At 35.4% G+C, this 20532-nt stretch overlaps 2 protein-coding genes across 2 annotated transcripts; both read left to right on the forward strand.

Annotated features, from left to right (window-relative positions):
• Positions 1-2946: 2946 nt before the first annotated feature.
• On the forward strand, positions 2947-18915 carry LOC100242322 (rust resistance kinase Lr10). Its single transcript, XM_019226142.2, has 7 exons — positions 2947-3616; positions 15779-16466; positions 16582-16629; positions 16770-16805; positions 17059-17103; positions 17222-17242; positions 17614-18915. The coding sequence occupies exons 1-7, from the start codon at positions 3575-3577 to the stop codon at positions 18078-18080; spliced, it is 1347 nt and encodes a 448-aa protein (XP_019081687.1). The 5' UTR covers positions 2947-3574; the 3' UTR covers positions 18081-18915.
• On the forward strand, positions 18147-18752 carry LOC109121550 (rust resistance kinase Lr10). Its single transcript, XM_019225985.1, has one exon. It carries the CDS (start codon positions 18147-18149, stop codon positions 18750-18752), a length of 606 nt encoding a protein of 201 aa, XP_019081530.1.
• Positions 18916-20532: the final 1617 nt, after the last annotated feature.

Below are 20532 nucleotides of genomic sequence, written 5' to 3' on the forward strand. Positions count from 1 at the left end.
ATCCTCAAGCCCAACAACCTCTGACTACAATCTAATGTGCTTCTTAACCAATCAACCGTTAGGTCCATTAACCAAACATCTCTCAACACATTAGGCACAACCTCTTTCTCTACCTCAAGCCCTTGATCTCTGCTAGAGATACTATTAATGGGAGCAATGATCATTAGTGTACATGGAAAGTTTTGAATTATAGTTTGGAGTTTTACTTGTAATGATTAGTTATAATAGTCGACAATACTGGTGGCAACTTAGATCTTTAAAGAGTCCAAATGTTAAAATTTTTTACTTGATCTTATTTGGATATCTCTTATGCTTTCAACCAACCTAAAACTTTTGATTGATTGAAATAAGACTACATCATTAATTTTCATGCAACTTTGACCCTTTAGCTCTTCTCATACTCCATTGCTATCCTTAGGATGTTCTAAGAGGATCCCAAGACCATCATTATTCATGAAAACATTGACTAAATAGAAAATATGAGAAAACTAAGCATATACAAGGTAGCATACAATTAACTAGTTGAGAAGTGCATTTAGATCTAACATGGAGCCTAAGATGTGATTTTAAATGCCTTCATTACCATACAATATATGACATCAATCACAACCTAGAACTAGTCCATTGCTAGTCCTTAGGAATGTTGACAAATATAAAAATAAACAAAGCTAAGATACATTATGCATATCCATATAATCACAACTGAAAACCTCTTACCCTATGTAACCATTTGAATGGTCTTATGTGTATGTTAACTATTAGGGTAGGATTGATCAAACAAGGTCATATTATCTACCTTAAGTTCAATCACTCATGAAAATTGAAAACCTATTTTCCAAAGTCTTCCCAAAACCACTATTATTAGTCTCATTAACAAACTTTCTAGATTTTCTTTTCATGTTAAATTGCATAGACAATAAGGGTAAGTATCTTGGCCTTTTAGCTCAAAGTTTCAACATTCTAAATTTAAGTTTTATCAATTTAGGCAAAAGTTGAGTTCACCTTGCAAACTACCATTCTTAATTTGGTGGAAAGTGTATTACATTGTTCTATGCCTTTTAATCAATGTAGTAGGTAGCAAAGTCAATGGATCCTAAGCCAAAAGGCTTTATGTACTAGGAGTTGATATTCACCTTAGACTCATACCTTGGTTGCACTATATAAACTCAAAAAGGTATTGTATGAGTTAAAGTAAGCATGATATGTTTGGTACATGCAAATTGACACTAATTTATCACAACACAATTTTCAAAAGTTTCATTCTGAGCTGATAGTGCATTAAGTCAAATTCTAATTATGATGCAATTGTTGTATGCCTCTATGTGGATGATCTAATTTTTACAAGAAATTGTTGATATATGTTTTAAGATTTTAGAGAGACAATTGACATAACAATTTGAGATTAATAATTTGAGATTAATGTCCTATTTTCTTGGATTTCACGTTCCACAAACGGATGATAATATCTTCATCTCTCAAAATAAATATATCATAGAAATTCTAAAACAATTCAAGGAAGGTATCTAGGAGTTAGTAAACCCCACATATTTTATTAAGGGCATTGTAGGAAGTTTTATTTATTTGAGTTCTAGTAGGCTACATATTGTTTATGAAGTGGGAATTATCATTTGATTTATGGAAAAACCATATTAGTAACACTTGCAAGCAAAAAGTGAATTTTGAGGTATAGAAATGGTATTCATGATCATGAAACTTTCTACTTCTACTCAAGCAACTTTAGTTGGTGAGTTATACCGATGGTAACTAGGGAGGTGATATATAAATTAAAAGAGTATTGTCGACTATGTTTCTTTTATACTTGAAAAGGAGAATTCTCATGGTCATTAAATTATTAAAAAAAAAAACCTTATGTTCTAGCATTATTGACTATAGAGGCTGCATACATTGTTATGACTTTCACAGCATGCCAAACTGTTTGGCTTCTAAGGATGCTTAATAAGTTGAAGTAAGAACAACAAGATCCTGTAAAGATTTGTGTGATACTAAGTATGCTATTGCATTGACAAAGAATCTAATGTTTCATGGTAAAACCAAACATATAAGTATCAAGTTTATTGTATTATAGAACTCATGAAAAATGGTAAGATTGAGCTCCAATTTTGTAGATTAGAAAATCAAGTTATTGACATTTTTACAAAGCCACTAAAGGGTGATGTGTTCAAGAAGTTGAAGATGATGCTTGGTGTAATTGACTTCAAATGTTAGCTAAGGAGAAGCCATTGAAATTAGTAATTCAACTTAAAGGAAATTAGAAGAATTTTAGAAATTTGAGAAATACTAGAAACTGTTGTTTATTTAGGTATCTTATGAGTCCTAATTTAATTATTAATTAGAGTTATAGTACACTTATGATTAAATTATTATAAAAATAATTTTGTTATTTTGTTAACGTAGAAAATAAAATGAAATAAAATATTAGTTTAGTAAGATATTTCTATTATGCATCCGAACTAATGAGTCTTGATAAAAATCATATTTCAGGCAGTGATTTTTTAGGTTGGCCACACGTATAGATAAGGTTATACTAGTAAAGATTGACTGGCGGTTGGGTTGGGGAACAGCTAAAGGAAAAGTGATTTTTATATGGCGCAGAGAAAGACAAGTCGACAAGATCAGTCTAGAATGAGCGACTGCTAGTTGAGTTGGGGGACCATTGAAGGAAAATTGAACACGTACTAAAAATGGGGTTTGGACGGATGTGGAGGCAATACCCATCAGCCACGCTAGTGAGTCACTACTCCTTTAATTGGATTTGGTTTCAAGTTCAATGAATCATGTGGTCATCTGTAAGGCCTTGACTCAATCTGTGATTGGTTTAACCTACTAGGAAAACGTAACATGGTATCCAACCTTATAAATTTTTATTTCCAAAAGTTTAAGTTATTAGGCCTTTAAATAGCTAAACATATCATATATCTTCACTTCTACATCAAATGGGACTCAAGTTTTTCAATTAAATATTCCATCTCCAGTTCATGAACGGGAACCTGATGACTGCGATTTGATTCCTTGTATTCATCCTGGTTAGCTCCAACGTCTGCAAATAATCTCATGAGCAAGAAAATAAAAGAAGGACCATTTCTAAGAAACTGTTTTTATCTCTGAAGTTTTTTACGCTGGTCCTCTGGCCTTTTGTATCGATTACGTCTTTGATTTTTCAAAGATAACGAGTAGAAAAGGAGAAATGGTTCTGTGCTACTAGCTTGACTTGTATTCACACGGTTAGCCTACTTGGATGTGGACTTGACTCCCATGTCATGACAAGTTTATTGGGTTGTATTCACACAAGTTCCTTGATATTTCTTTGTAAATCCATTTATTTATTTGTCTTGTACATTGGCGTTATTCGCTAATTATTTGGCGTGGTCGTAGTTGGAGGCTGATAATGATCACTGTCTAGGAAAAAAAAATCAGAAAACTTGATTATGACTCCAATGTATAGAAAAATCAACTGGCAAGAGAGTTTAATTCTGAGTTGGTATAGCGCATTCGATTGTAATTTCATATCTTTTTTCTGAAACTTTCGATTCCCAAAACCAAAGCAGCTCTTGCAATGGTGAGAAAAGCAAAACTTGTGGGAGTACTCCTCATAACGGTACTGTTAAATATTTACATAATCACATAGATTAATTATACATGATTAAAGGATACTAACAATACGAAATCACTATAAAGAACATACCTGTTTGAGCCATGATAAAAAAAACGTGATTGATTGTTGTAACCAAATCTTCCTCTCTATGATCTTGATAATAGCTATGGTGGCTCTATAGGAAAACGTAAAAACCCTTTTTTATCTAGATTAGAGAGAGGACTTAGCATAACTTAAATTGGATTCTCATTGAGCCCTCCCATAATGGGCTTCAATGAGACCCATAGCCTACACTTGCCACTCAATTGAGCTTCTACTTAAAAGATGCAAAACCCAATCCAAAATGTGATCACTAGTTAATTGGGCTCATTATAGAATAGACTATCCATTAAACCGTTTTTACAAATACAAATTATTCAATTAATGTTAGCCCATATAAAAATTTTCCAACATTCTCCCACTTGGGCTACATTAATTGTTTTTGAGGATTCATTAAATTCATTTTGAAAATAAGACTCTCAGGTTAAATATAGAAAAGTTTATTTTGTGTGGCCACACTTTTTTTTTTTTTTTTGAAAGAAATGATAGTCTATAAGTAACATCTTGTTAAACTTATCCAGTCCAACATGGTCTTAATATTGGACTATAATGGTCTATATGTTAATCTCAACAAACATAATGCCCCTTATAGTCACGAATATTTATAACCATATTGACATGGATCGTAAACCCAGTAGTGTAGTAAGAAATCAATGCCAACATGTGATCATCATCTATATGCATTGTTTCTTATCAGTCCTCATTACAATTTACCAACAAAATGAAATTGTAATTGCAATTTCTCAACAAAATGAAATTGCTGCAATTTCTAAACAATATGAAATTGCTTGACTTTAACAAGTCATATGTCACCAACAATGCACCACAAAATCTCAAAATAGTGGTATTTGTGACATCCAATATGTAATTCTTAAGGTTCAATATCTCAAGATACCATGTTGTATGTAATTCAATTACGACATGCTATAATATAATACTTAATTATGATGATCATAATAAAAAGATTTTAATTTTGCAAGTCGCAGAACAATAATGATCAATGTTTACATAAAACAATAATTGAAATAAGGGAAATCACAAAAGCTCCCACTAAACCAAAGAATCAAAAGACTTAATGACACCCATATTCACAACATGTTCCTTGAATGTTATGGGCTTTAAACCTTTGGTTAGAGGATCAGCTAGCATGGACTCAGTTCTTATGTGCTCAATCACAATATCTCATTTCTTCACTAAGTCCTTGACTATAAGGTACTTGATTTCCATATGCTTAGAACTCGTACTAATCTTATTGTTCTTAGAGTAGAACACAGCTGCATTATTGTCACAATAAATCACAATGGGTTGAAAGATGGAATCAACAACTTGCAACTTTGAAATCAAATTTCTTAGCCAAATAGCTTGAGATGATGCACCATAACAAGCTACAAACTCAGCATACATGGTCGAGGATGCAATTAGGCTCTGTTTGACACTTTTCCATGAAATGGCTCCACCAACTAACATAAATGTATCCTGAAGTAGATTTACGATCATCAGAACAACCACCAAAATCAGAATCTGAGTATCCAACTACCTCGAGATTATCCACCCTCCTATACACAAGCATAAAATCCTTCGTTCTTTGTAGATATCTCATGACTTTCTTTGCATCAACCCAATGATCACGTCCAGGGTTCGATAAATATCTACCAAGAACGTTAACAATGAAGGCGATATCAGGTCTTGTACATACTTGTGCATACATCAGGCTACCAATGACACTAGCATAAGGAATAGTCTTCATGGCATCCTTTTCCAAATCATTCTTTGGACACTGTTCATTACTGAGTTTATCTCCCTTCACAACAGGTACATTACCAGCTTTGACGTCTGCATATTGAATCTTTTAAGCACACGATTGATATAGGCTTTCTGAGATAGCCCAAGGAGGTTTCGAGATCTATCACGGTAAATCTCAATACCCAACACAAAAGATGCTTCTCCAAGATCCTTCATGTTAAAATTAGCAGACAAAATACGCTTGGTATCATTCAAGAGATTCACATCGCTACTAGTAAGTAGAATGTCATCGATACAGAGAACCATGAAAATGTATTTGCTCCCATTAACCTTCATGTAAACGCACTGATCAAACTTGTTCTCTATAAAACCAAAAGATGTCACAATTTTGTCAAATTTCAAGTACCATTGGCGAGAAGCTTGCTTGAGACCATAAATTGACCTTTTCAAGTTGCATACCATGTTCTCTTTTCCATTTTCCTTAAATCCTTCAGGTTGTGACATGTAGACCTCCTCACTCAAATCACCATTGAGAAAAGCTGTCTTGACATCCATCTAATGAAGCTCTAAGTCAAAATGAGCTACCAACGCCATAACTAGCCTAAAGGAATCTTTGGTAGAGACTGGTGAGAAAGTCTGTGAAATCAATGCCCTCTCGCTGTGTATACCCTTTAGCAACCAACCGAGCCTTGTATCTTTCAACATTTCCTTTGTTGTCTCTTTTGGTCTTGAATACCCATTTGCATCCAATGGGTTTATATCCTTTGGGAAGATCAACAAGTTCCCAAACATCATTGTCTGACATAGACTGCATCTCATCTCTCATGGCAATCAACCATTCATTTGCCTTATCACCACTGAGAGCTTCACAATAAGTAGTAGGGTCCACTTCTTCTCCAATGTCATACTCTCCCTCTCCAAGGTAAACATAATAATCGTTAGATAAGGCAGGTCTCCTAGTTCTTTGTGATCTCCTCATTTCCACAGGAGGAATCTCATCCACAATAGGGTTTATTTCGACAATAGGGAAATTGACAGCAGTAACTCCTTGTTGAATCCCAGAATCAAAAGCTCCAACATCAAGGTTTACATCTGAAACTGGCAAACGTAAAGAAATAACATCCATGGGTTCCACTCTTTCATCGGATTGAGAGGGTATACTATCAGCAACATCCAACTCTAAAAACTTTGCCACTTGAGACTCAACAATTCTAGTGCCATGAGTCGAACAATAAAACTTGTATCCTTTTGAGTGACTAGGATACCCAATAAAGTAGCACCTTGTAGTTCTCGAATCCGTCTTTTTTAAAGAAAGATCATAGATTTTCACCTCAGCTGGACATCCCCATACTTTAAAATGATTCAAACTGGGTTTTCTGTTTGTCCATAGTTCAAACGGTGTTTTAGGCACAGACTTACTAGGAACATGGTTCAGAATGTAGGTTGTTGTTTTAATGGCTTCACCCCATAAGTATTCTGGCAAATTTGATCTACCCATCATGCTCCTCTTCATTTCCATAAGAGTACGGTTGCGCCTTTCTGCTACGCCATTCTGTTCAGGACTACCAGGCATAGTATACTGAGCAACAATACCATTATTGATTACTACCAAAAAGTGCTATTTTGTAGACCTAATTATAAGGATTTTAAGCACCTTTGAGTAGTAATCATATTCATTTAACCTAATTGATTCATTAAGCTCCTTAGTAATTAGTTCTAACCATTTTTATTGGCAAGTTTACATGTTTTTCATCAGCTTATGAACCAATTCAAGCATGCCAATTGATGGAGGAGCTATTTGGGTGAGTTAAGCAAGGATTTTGGACGATTACAGGCTTGAATTTCAAGTGGAAACACGAGCACAAGCAATGGAGAAGAGGAAAACAGAGTGAAGAAAACAGAGTGAAGAAAACAGCTGCAGTCTTCTTTCGCACTTTTGAAGCACTTCCCGAAGTCCATTTTTTTCATGCTATATACCATTTGAAAGCTTAGGAAGTCAAGAATCCAACGCTTCAAATCGTGTATGATTTGGAGCTGAAATGAGGAAGATATGGCCTTCAAAAGACAACTGCATCATGTCAAATGACCAATTTCGCAAGCTTGCGAAAATTTCGCAAGGAGATTTTCCTCATGGTGCGAAATTTGGCCATTTCGCACCATGAAGAAATACCTTGCGAAAATTTCGCAAGGTGGATTTAGGCACATTGCGAAATTCCTTTGAATCCCCTGTTTTGAGACGTTGTTGATGTTATTCCACTGCCGGTTCTCCAAGATATTTTGCTTGGCTTTTAGCTTTGTAAATACCTATTTTACCCTTATAATCAACCAATGAATAGGTTGCTTTTGTAATAGCTCTTGTAATTTAGCTTGTTATTGTCTTTAAATAGAGGTGAAGAGCCTCAGACACGCATCATCTAATCTTGTAACCTGTAACTTTATAAGTTATAAGAGCACTTTTGTTCATACGTTTCTTTTCTCTTTTCTTTCTCATTTTCTTAGTAGCCAAACATCCTTGGAGGATGAAATCCCCAAGGATGAGAGGCTAAAACCTTTTAGTTTCTTGAAGTAATGGATGCCATGTGAAGCTCCCGTGTCAGGATGGAGATTTCCAAGCCATAAATGTTAGTAGCTGAGCGTCATAAATGTTTTCATTCAAAGTAAAGCTTTTAATCCCTCTGACTTGCTTTGAATGGCTAATACTTGATAACCTTTTGGTCTCAGTGGATTCTTATTGTTAGATCCACTGACGTTCATTAGTTATCTCCTACGAGCCATTGTATTGCAAGTCGAGGAGATGACCTATATCATTAAAAGAGCATTTATGAGGTTCAGCTACCCTTTTTGTAAGTTTTCAAGGACTAAAACTCAGTTGTTAAACTCATACCTGTTCGGGAAGTAAGCATCACCTTAGTTGCTTCCCCAACTCGAGGTGAAAAGTTCCAAAATCTCCATTTTTACACAGTGAGTTAAGCATGGCTATCCAAAGCTTTGAGAAACTTCTTTTTCCATCTTTTAACCTATTTTCATGTTAGTTTAGTTTACAACACCTTCATCTTTTTATGTTTTCATCTTAACCTAATTTTTATTAAGAAAAGTTCACTCCATCCTCCGAACTTCACCAGTTAAAGTAAAAACCCTTCCCAGTGTTCGATCCTAGAGCCACTATACTATAGTAGCTTTGCTACTTTAGTGTAAGGACCTTAGGTATAAATTTTGTTGATACCCTTACATGCCAAGCTACCAAGAGTCGGGTTGTCAAATGGCGCCGTTGCCGGGGAAGGTGCTACTTCACTGTGAATACATCAGCCGGAGGTAACTTGTGAGACTTCTCATGAGTAAGGTGAATTCTATCTCATTTTTCATTTACTAACTTTTTATTTTAGTTTTAGAACATTTTTAACTTAGTTTAGATAAGTTTTTTTTAGCTTTTAACTTTCATTTTTAGTTTATTTTTCATACTCTGTTTTTCCTTTCGCATGCTCTGTTTTTTTTTCTTTTTCTTTGTTTTGTTTGTTTGCTTTGTTCCAGCTAAATCCGTGCATGCCCTATTGGATTAGAGACCAAGAGAGAAGGTTAGTGCGGATAGAGACTCCACGAGCTATTGAATTAGAGATTATTTTAGAAGTCATGGAGAATCAGCCAGAGGATCAACATTCACAACACGGGCAGGGGAATGATCCGAACTTGTATAGGTCCATGAGGGACAGGATGTACCCTCAGAGGATGAGTGCACCATCTTGCATCATTCCTCCTACAGAGCAATTGATTATCAGGCCACACATCGTGCCTCTGCTTCCTACTTTCCATGGGATGGAAAGTGAAAATCCATATGCGCACATAAAGGAGTTCGAAGATGTGTGCAATACTTTTCAAGAAGGGGGAACAACTATTGAGCTTATGAGGTTGAAGCTCTTTCCATTCACATTAAAGGACAAAGCCAAGATATGGCTCAATTCCTTGAGGCCGAGAAGCATAAGAACATGGACAGAACTTCAAGCTGATTTTTTGAAGAAGTTTTTCCCTACTCACAGAACAAATGGATTGAAGAGACAAATCTCCAACTTCTCAGCACGTGAGAATGAAAAATTTTATGAATGCTGGGAGAGGTATCTGGAGGCCATCAATGCATGTCCTCACCACGGCTTTGATACATGGCTTTTGGAGAGCTATTTTTATGTGTGGGGGCGATTTCATGAGCAAGAACCCTGAGGAGGCTATGGATTTCCTAAGTTATGTCTCAGAGGTTTCCCGTGGATGGGATGAGCCCAACAACAGAGAAATGGGGAAGAGGCCAGTTCAGCAAATGTCAAGAGGGGGGATGTACAGTCTGAGTGAAGACATAGAGATGAAAGCCAAGGTAGCTGCCATGGCTAGAAAAATAGAGGAAATGGAGTTGAGAAAAGTTCACGAAGTCCAAGCTATTTCAGAACCTCAACAACAAGCCAATCCTTGCTCCATATGTCAGTCATTTGAACATATGGTGAAAGAATGTCCCACCATTCCAGCAGCAAGAGAAATGTTCGGGGAACAAGCTAACCTGATTGGCCAATGGAAGCCAAATTCAAATGCTCCCTATGGCAACACGTACAACTCTAGCTGGAGGAACCACCCAAACTTTGCATGGAAGCCAAGGCCAAACCCATATCAGTCACCAGCCCAATCAAGCCAACAGAGTCAAGGTCAATCCTCATTTGAGCAAGCACTCATAAGCCTTAGCAAGGTTATGGGTGACTTTGTGAGTGAGCAAAAATCCATCAACTCTCAACTAAATCAGAAAATTGACAATGTAGAGAGTACATTGAACAAGAAGATAGATGGGATGCATAATGAGTTGTCTCAGAAAATTGACAACATCCAATATTCCATCTCAAGGCTCACAAATTTGAACACTGTCAATGAGAAAGGGAAGTTTCCCTCTCAGCCTCACCAAAATCCTAAGGGGATACATGAAGTGGAATCCAAAGACGAGGATTCTTCAAAGGTGAGGAACGTGCAAGCTATTATCACTTTCAGAAGTGGTAAGGAAGTGCATCAGCCGAAGCATGATCAGAGGAAAGCCAAAGAAGACAAGGCTGATAGAAAAGAAGAAAAGAAGAAAGAACAAAAGGGAAAGGAAGTTCAGATGAAAGAAAGCATCATTCCTAGCATGGATGAGGAACCTCAAATTCTTTTAAAGGAAGGCATGATGAAGAAGCACATGCCTCCTCCATTTCCTCAAGCCTTGCGTGGGAAGAAACCGATCAAGAATGCTTCTGAGATTCTTGATGTGCTAAGACAAGTGAAGGTGAATATTCCTTTACTTGATATGATCAAGCAAGTACCCACATATGCAAAGTTTTGAAGGACTTGTGCACTATGAAAAGAGGACTCAATGTTACAAAGCAAGCCTTCCTAACCGAGCAAGTGAGTGCTATAATCCAATGCAAGTCTCCAATCAAATACAAAGATCCGGGGTGTCCTATAATCTCAGTCAATATTGGAGGAACCCAAGTGGAGAAGGCATTGCTTGATTTGGGGGCAAGTGTTAACTTGCTTCCATACTCTGTATACAAAGAGCTGGGGTTGGGAGAACTCAAGCCAACATCGATCACTCTATCCTTAGCTGACCGATCAGTGAAAATCCCCAGGGGGGTAATAGAGGATGTATTGGTTCAAGTTGACAAATTCTACTATCCAGTAGATTTTGTGGTGCTTGATACGGATCCCATTGTCAAAGGGATCAACTATGTTCCAATCATCCTTGGAAGACCATTCCTTGCAACATCCAATGCAATCATCAATTGTAGGAATGGGGTCATGCAACTCACTTTTGGGAATATGACATTAGAACTCAACATCTTCCATCTATGTCAAAAGCACATCCATCCTGAAGAAGATGAGGGCCCAGAAGAAGTGTGTATGATAGATACCCTGGTGGATGAGCATTGTAATCAGAGTATCCTTGATCAGTTTGAAGAGAATCCAGATGAAAGTCATGAAGATCTTGATGATGGGTTAGCTGAACCCATGGGAATGAATGTCGTTATGTCAAACTGGAGACAAAAGCCAGTGATCCTCCCTTTGTTCAAGGATGAGGAAGAGATGAAAGAAGCTAAGGATGCAATCCTTAAGCTTGAATTGAAGACCCTTCCTGCCGAGTTGAAGTATGCTTACTTAGAGGAAGGCAATAAAGCCCCGGTGGTAATTTCTTCTTCTTTAACCATTTCACAAGAGGACAATCTTCTGAGAATCCTTAGAAAGCACAAGAAGGCCATCGGATGGCAAATTTCTGATTTGAAGGGGATAAGCCCATTGATTTGCACGCACCATATTTATATGGAGGAGGGAGCTAAGCCAACTCGTCAGCCACAGAGGAGATTGAATCCTCAAAAGCAAGAGTCGGGTTGTCAATTATCTTGTAAGTACCTTGCAAAAGGTCCCTTTTGTTGTCCAGCATCACCATGCTTCCCATAATACTCACCACCTCGATTAGATCTCACAATTTTGATGACTTTCTCCAGTTGTTTCTCAACTTCAGTTCGGAAGACTTTGAACATTTCAAGAGCATCTGCCTTTTCTTTGATAAAAAATACATAGCCATAACGGGAAAAATCATCAATGAATGTAATGAAGTACTTGTTGCCACACAAGGTAGTGGAATAAGGTCCACTAATGTCTGTATGAACAATCTCCAACAAATTTTGACTATGAGTTGCACCCTTTTTCTTATTCTTTGTCAATTTTCCTTTCACACAATCAACACAAATTTCTAAGTCATCAGAATCAAGGCGGGGAAGAATCCCAGAACTAATTAAGCGTTCTACTCGTTCTTTAGAAATGTGCCCCAAACGCTTATGCCATAACAATGAAGATCTTTCCTTAGTCAAAGGTCTTTTAGCAACATTATTTTCAACATTGTAAGAACAAGTAGATAACAATGACAATCTATAAAGCCCGTCAGATAAAACACAATTGCCAATCACTTTAGAGTCATAAATCACATCAACTCTTTTATTTGCAAAAGTGAAACTATATCCAGCTTTATCAAGTACTGAAAGGGAAATTAAATTCCTTCTAAACGAAGGTACATAGAAAACATTGTCCAAAACAAGTTGAAAACCATAATCTAATTCTAAAACAGCAACCCCAATATGCTCAACATTAATCCCGATGTCACTGCCAACTTTAAGCTTTGACTCTTTTTCACTTGGCTTCCTCAGATTTCTTATCCCCTGTAAAGAAGTTGCAATATGAACAGTAGCACCACTATCAAGCCACCATGAATCTAAAGGAACATTAACTAAATTAGATTCAAAACAGACATAGACAGATAACATATCCTGTTCCTTCTTTTTCTTCTCTAGCCAATTCTTAAACTTAAAGCAATCAACCCTCTTATGACCCTTTTTGTTGCAGTGATAGCACTTAAGGTCTATGTTCTTGGCATTTCCATTCTTCTGCTTTTCACTCCCACTCTTCTTGAAATTCTTATTTTTCTTATGACTATGGAAGTTGGGCTTTCTAGCATTTTCAACTCTCTTTTGATTATTCGGTTTTCCAAGAGCAACGAGATGAGCAGATTCATTATTTTCTCTTTTCAGCTTTTCTTCCTCAGCCACACACTTAGTGATCAGGTCATTCACAGCCCAAGACTGATTCAGGGTGTTGTATGTAGTCTTGATTTGGCTAAAAGAAGATGGCAGAGTATTGAGGGCTTGATGAACAATAAACTTATCGGGAATGGGAATGTCTAGTGCTTTCAATCTAGTCTAAAGATGCACCATTTTTAGGATATACTCACGAACCCCTTTCATATCATCATACCTCATATTCATCAATTCATCCATAAAATGCCCAGCTTCAGCATTGTCAGATGTTTGGTATCTATTTGCCACAACAACGAGAAATTCCTTAGCATTGTTGCTCTCTGGTATTCCTCCAAGGAGATGCTCAGCAATGGACCTCTTGATTGAAATGAGACTCAAACGGTTCGATCTTTCCCATTTCGCATAATGAGCTCTCATAGATTCAGTGCTTTCATTAGTAGGCTTAGGAGGTTCATCTTCACGTAGAGCCATGTCCAAGTCCATCATTCCTAAGACAAACTCTATGTCTGATCTCCATCTCTTATAGTTCGACCCACTTAGAATTTCAATTGTAGCATTATTGTTGTTCACAGCAAAAGAAACTGATTGGCAAAATTTTGCAACTAGATCAATTATGGGCAATAGGAAAAAAAAAACTTAAATAATCATAAGCAATACAATACAAGAATCAATTGTACTATCATAAACTCCCCTTTGGGCAGAGTCCACAATAAACAACTATTCTCTAAGCATGAAGATCAACAAATAATTCATTAAAATTTATTTCCTTTGGACAAACAAATTTATCAAATTATTTATCTCATTCAATATCCTCATGTTGTTAAATTAATTTGCACAATAACCCCATTTGGGCAGGCAATTGTACAAATTAATCTAAAATTTTCCCCATCAACAAAATAGGAACTCATAAACTTGCAAATTTTGATGGTTAAATCACTTTAGTGAAATAACCTCAACAATTCACATGCAACGTTCCAAAATTGGGTAAATTAAAAAAAATTGCCCAACAACAATAGTGCATATTAGCAATATATATGCATATGATCAATTATAGTTGCAAGAATTTGAACAACAATTTTTTTTATTACACTTTAAACTAATTATTTAACTAGTTTATGTGATTTAGACCAAGTAGGAGAGTATGCATGAAAAAGTTTCAATCTAGAGAGAGTGAGTACTACACTCCTATTCCATATATATTAGCATAATTTCTGGTAAATTCTCAATAGAAAATTATACCAAAAAATAATTTTAAGCTAATTAAATCACATAAATAAGTAATAATTATTTAATAAATATTTATGACCCCCAAAAAATAAAATAATATATCTAGAAAAATAGATTACAAAAAAACGAACGCACAGGAAAAAACGAGGCTCAAAACGGACACCGGATGAGGTTACACGCACCTCACAAATTTGACCAGCGAGTGGGGAATGTGTGGGGAACGTGTGGCATGTGCTGGAGGTCATCTTCAACCTCCAGCATTGGGTCCAAAAATCTGCAATACGGGTCAAATGACCCGGTTGCAACCCGGATTACAAACAATTGAAAAAAAGGTTTTATTTTTATCGAGATCTTGAGGGGTTTTAAACTTTAGGTTGTTTCTAACAATTCTAGGACATTTAATCATAAAAAAAAAACAACTTAAAGATCTCCATAATTGATTAACAAAATTCGGTTTTTCATACCTCCGTAGCCAAGATTGAAAAACTCTATTTTAACACCTATTTCGACCTCATTTTACATGTATTTTTACATTAACAATATAAGAAGGCTCTTTACAACAATTAATTAAACAAAAAAAAAAACTTCTCAATCTTGCTCAATTTTTTTTTTAAAAAAAATAAAACGAATTTTCTAGGGGTCATACCCATATTTTCGAATTTTCAATTTTCACCAAATTGAGCCAAAAAACTGAAATTGATGCTACATATCAACTATAATATATGTAAACAACAAAATCTAAGAGTTTAATTTGAGTAAAACACAATAATTTGAACAAATAAAATTTTTCTTGAATCTTTAAACAAGAAAATTCCGAAAATTTAAAAATTTAATTACTCCCAATTTAAACAACGAAATTGCACATATGATATATCAATTTGAAGCTTGTGACAAGAGAAACAAAAAGCCTAAAGTTTCACAATCAAAAGAAACTAAAAAAAAACATGCACATTCATAGATCACAGATTTGGCTTCGAAAAGAAAATAAAATAAGAAACTAAAAATTTTATTTTTGATTTCCAAATGTAGATCCTAAATCATGTAAATCAAGCTCTGATACCACATGTTAAATATTTACATAATCACATAGATTAATCATACATGATTAAAGGATACTAACAATAGGAAATCACTATAAAGAACATACCTGTTTGAGCCATGATAAAAAAAACGTGATTGATTGTTGTAACTAAGTCTTCCTCTCTATGATCTTGATAATAGCTATGGCAGCTCTATGGGAAAACATAAAAACCCTTTTTAATCTAGATTAGAGAGGGGACTTAGCATAACTCAAATTGGATTCTCATTGGGCCCTCCCATAATGGGCTTCAATGAGACCCATAGCCTATGCTTGCCACTCAATTGAGCTTCTACTTAAAAGATGCAAAACCCAATCCAAAATGTGATCACTAGTTAATTGGGCTCATTATAGAATAGACTATCCATTAACCCGTTTTTACAAATACAAATTATTCAATTAATGTTAGCCCATATAAAAATTTTCCAACAGGTACTACTCCATGTTTTGTTCCTTTCAATTTGTGTTGCTAGTGAAAACCAGCCCTGCAGGCCCTCTTCTTGTGGGCATATCCGAAACATCAGCAACCCTTTTCGATTAAAAGGTGATCCATCTCGATGTGGTGATCCTGACCCTGCATATGAACTGGTTTGTGAAAACAACCGTACTATCTTATATGGGAAATACTATGTCACGGAGATCAACTACGATAACTACACCATTAAAGTAGTAGTTCCGGGGCTAGAGAAGGGCAACTGTTTCTCCACTCCTCCCTATTCCTTGACAGGATATGATGTAAATCCATATAGACTTTTTTATGGGCACAATGCTATAGTTTTGATGAACTGCACCAGGCCAGTGATCAGTGATCGCAACTATATTCCTATTACTCTTCGCAACACAAGCACCAATGGTTCTTCCTTTTCTTCACAATCGTATGCTTATGCTCTAGTTGGAGACTCCAAGCAGGTGAGAGATCTTCCCTATTCATGCACCTTCGGCATAACTGTTATTACTGATAAATTCCAGGCAGGGTCAGAGTCCCCCATTAGTTCAATGTCAGATTTGCAAGAAATGCTGCTTATGGGGATTAAGTTTTCATTCCTCTGCAGCAAATGCAATATACATCTACGGTGCATTCCAAATATCAGTGACCACACTGTACGATGCGTTGGCTTAAGTGAGTTCAGTTTTAGAGAACAAAAAAAATTGCTGGAAACCGAAATATGCAGTTCAGTCAAATAAGCGTCTTCACCTTCTATGACTAATTTCAGTTGTTTGATTTAATCATGCAGCGTTTCTGGCGTTGTTGAAAGGCCTAGTGTATATGGTCTACTTTTGGAGTACGTTCTATCTTTTAGCATCTTTCATTTTGAGTTTTTCTAAATTTTACATTAATATAGCAATTACTTCATAACAATAATCATAAGAATTTCCACTAATATTTTTCTCATTTGAATTTTATATCTTCTCTTGTCAACAGTCGAGACAATTTTTCATACTTCCTTTACAATCCAAGGTAATATTTCCTAGTTCCCACCATGGATTTCTTGTAAAGTAGGATAGAAGTTTTGTTTAGAATTCTTTTTATTTGAAATGAAGGATTATTTTGCACTTGGCTTTGAATGCAAAATTAAATGTGAATATAAGAGATCGATAATGCAATATTGAATATAAATGAGAGATTATATATTCATCTTCTTCGTAATTGTTTGTGTTTCTCTATTAACCCTATTACTCGAACAATTATATAATTGTTCTTAATGATGCAGGACTTAAAAAATATATTGATGTCACTTCTGCTTACTATGTGATTGGTAAGGCTCTACTAGTTCTTTATTATCTTCCATATTTTTACAAATTGAAATTTTCATTAGTAACACTCTTCTATCTGTCCTATTTCTAATTCAATTCATGTTTGTCTCTTTTTGGCAGTCTGGGTTCTTCAAAAGGCTGGTAAGATTTCCACGTCCCAAGTTTTCATTTTCTCATGTAGAATTAGCAAGATAAAGTTTTTAGTAGAAATCCTTAGAATTCTTGCGTTCAGGATTGTAGTTTGTCAAATTCTTTTGCCTGAATAGAGGATTACTCTGTGTTTGGTTGTGCAAAATTGGATTTGAATTGAACTTGCAGTTCTACTTCATTTAAATAAATTACATCCGGTAGGATGAAATATAAATTGGAATTAAGGAATCCAAGGATTAAAGTTTGTGCAAGCAAATGCACCTTATTTTCTTTCCCATTGTACTTTGTTGGATTTGATAACTGAGCACAAGTTATAAAGCTTGTCCTAAAATATTTTTTTCCTTTTTATGTTGATCTATTAGTCATAATATTCATTGGAGGGCGCACTGTGCTTGGGATATCTTGCCTGTTTGGCTGTTTATTCTACATGTTTCGACAGAGGCACTTGTCAGTAGACAATAATATTGAAGAATTTCTACAAAATCAGAGAAATTTCCAACCTATCAAGTACTCGTATTCACAATTAAAGAATATGACCAATAATTTCAAGAATAAATTAGGCCAAGGAGGTTTTGGTTCTGTATATAAAGGAAAGCTTCAAAGTGGTCGTGCTATAGCAGTAAAAGTGTTAATCATGTCAAAATCTAATGGACAAGATTTCATTAGTGAAGTCGCTACAATTGGAAGAATTCACCATGTTAACGTGGTAAGACTTGTTGGGTTTTGCGTAGAAGGATCAAAATGGGCCCTTATATATGACTTTATGCCAAATGGGTCTCTTGATAAGTTCATCTTCATTGAAAGAGAAAAGGGAATTCATTTGAGTTAGGATAGATTATATAAGATTGCAATTGGAGTAGGACGCAGGATTGAATACTTACATGAAGGGTGTGACATGCAAATTCTACATTTTGATATCAAGCCTCACAATATTCTTTTGGATGAAGACTTTACTCCAAAAGTTTCAGATTTTGGCCTTGCTAAATTGTATTCAACATATGAAAGTATTGTGTCTCTCACTGTAGCTCGAGGAACCTTAGGATATATTGCTCCAGAGTTGTTTTATAAAAATATTGGAGGTGTGTCGCATAAAGCTGATGTTTATAGTTTTGGAATGTTATTGATGGAAATAGTGGGAAAACGGAGACATGTGAGTGTACATGAAGAGAATCTAAATGAAATTTACTTCCCATCATGGATTTATGACAAAATCAAGCAGGGAAAAGCCATTGAAATTGGAGATGCCAAAGAAGAGGATATGAAATATATATTGAAGATGGTCATAGTTGCATTGTGGTGTGTGCAGATGAAGCCCATGGACCGTCCTTCCATGAGCAAAGCACTAGAGATGCTAGAAGGTGATGTTGAGCTCTTGCAAATGCCTCCTAAGCCTACTCTTTATTCTCATGAAATGTCAGCTGAGGATCGGGAGAACAATCCAGTTGATGTATCAATTTCCTCATGTAATGCTAATATTACAATTAGCCTAGATGGAAGGTAACTTAACATTGTATCCACTTGCAAACTCTCTCTTGTTCTCTCTATGGATATTAATGCACTAGCTAGGCAGAACAAAGTTCCCTTTCTTTATACATTCTATGGTATACCCAGAGAATGGAATTGATCAAAATGAATAAGTGATGAACATAAAATATGGAAACTAATGTTGAATTTTTGTTCATGATAGAATTCTTCGAAACCATCCCTCATTTGTTTTTTATTTTTATTTCTTCACATATATAGTCATCTTCTGTATGCATTATGACTGCTGGAAAATGAATTGAGAAGTTGTAATGTTCTTCTCTCTACCTGAAGACAGGAAACAGAGAAATGCTGTTTGCATCATTAATTCATAAGGAGAAACAAAGAGGAACTCTATGGGATTTGATAGAGGTCGTATCTCATCCATTTGGTTGTTTCGATAATTTAGAAAAACATAGAAAGAGAAGAAATCAGAGCTCTGAATTCTAATAGAACACTAGGTTTGACTGAGTTCAACTTGACTCAAACTTTGTTTTTCCTACCTGCATTTCCCATGTTTTCTCTGCACCCAAATCCAGGAAAAGGTGATATTAACTTCTCCATAATTTCACAAGTACATTAGGCTCTTAAAGAAGGATCTTTTTCTAACTCCAGATGATTAAAATTCAGTTGGACCCTCATCGGATGGCATACATGATTCTCTCTCTCTCTCTCTCTCTCTCTCTCTCTCTCTCTCTCTCTCTCTCTTCAACTTAGCCAAAAAAACTTTCATATTCTAATTTTTGAAGCTATATTCCCATTCTTATTTTTTCAGCATCCACCCTTCTGTTAATGTTCAATTCTCAAAAACTTGATTAAAGATTTGATTCACAAGCTAATATGTAGGCTAGCTTTATTCTATTTTACTTTAATGAAGGCTAAGATGGCTATAAAAGATTCTCCACCACAAATTTTAGGAAAATACTAAGATTACGAAGTGGTACCTTTTAAACTCCAAATTTGTGAACCATTGAATGTATATGATAAAATTTAGATTGTAAATAAGGATACAAACAAAAAAAAAAATGTATAAAGGTATAAACAAATGAGACCGATGTATAAACAATGGGGCATGGCACCACCTAATATATATGAGCCATTTATACGTATAAAAAAATATATATATACACTTTAGTATTGTAATTGGATCTTATTTTTTATAAGCTTAAAAGAATCCTAAAAGGATTTGTTATTAAAATAATTGTTGGATTCTTGCTGATCATGTGGAGTACATAACCTTTGTTCCATATTCATATGGCTTCATATATTGTAGGGAAATATCTGCAGGCTCCCATAAATAATTACAAAAAATCAACAAAAATATTTCATGCAAATATTAAAAATGAAATCACAATACCATAACTAGAAAATATTGCAAATAAAATAGTAAAAAAATAATACAAACTTATGCTATGTAAATATATTATCACACATCAAATGCACAAATAATAAAACTCACAATCAAACATTACTAAATAGAACCCAAAATAAAAGGGACCAAAAACTAGAATCGAATGGGCGTCTTAACCAAGAAATATCTGGGGTCTTCAACAAAAAAACACTCAGCATCGGACCATAACGGTGAACTACTCAATCCAAACGAAGTAAGGCCCAGCCCCTTTCTCATCCTCAAAGCCACATATGTCGTGAGAGGGAGCAAATTGGGCTCGTACTGGGTTCCCCAGTTTCAACTTTTACAATCTTAGCCTCCTGCAAATTGGGCCCGACGTTTCCAGGTCGGTTTCGAACTCAAAAGGGTG

The sequence above is a fragment of the Vitis vinifera genome, chromosome 16 (genome assembly GCF_030704535.1).
Source record: "Vitis vinifera cultivar Pinot Noir 40024 chromosome 16, ASM3070453v1".
Classification (NCBI taxonomy): Eukaryota; Viridiplantae; Streptophyta; class Magnoliopsida; order Vitales; family Vitaceae; genus Vitis; species Vitis vinifera.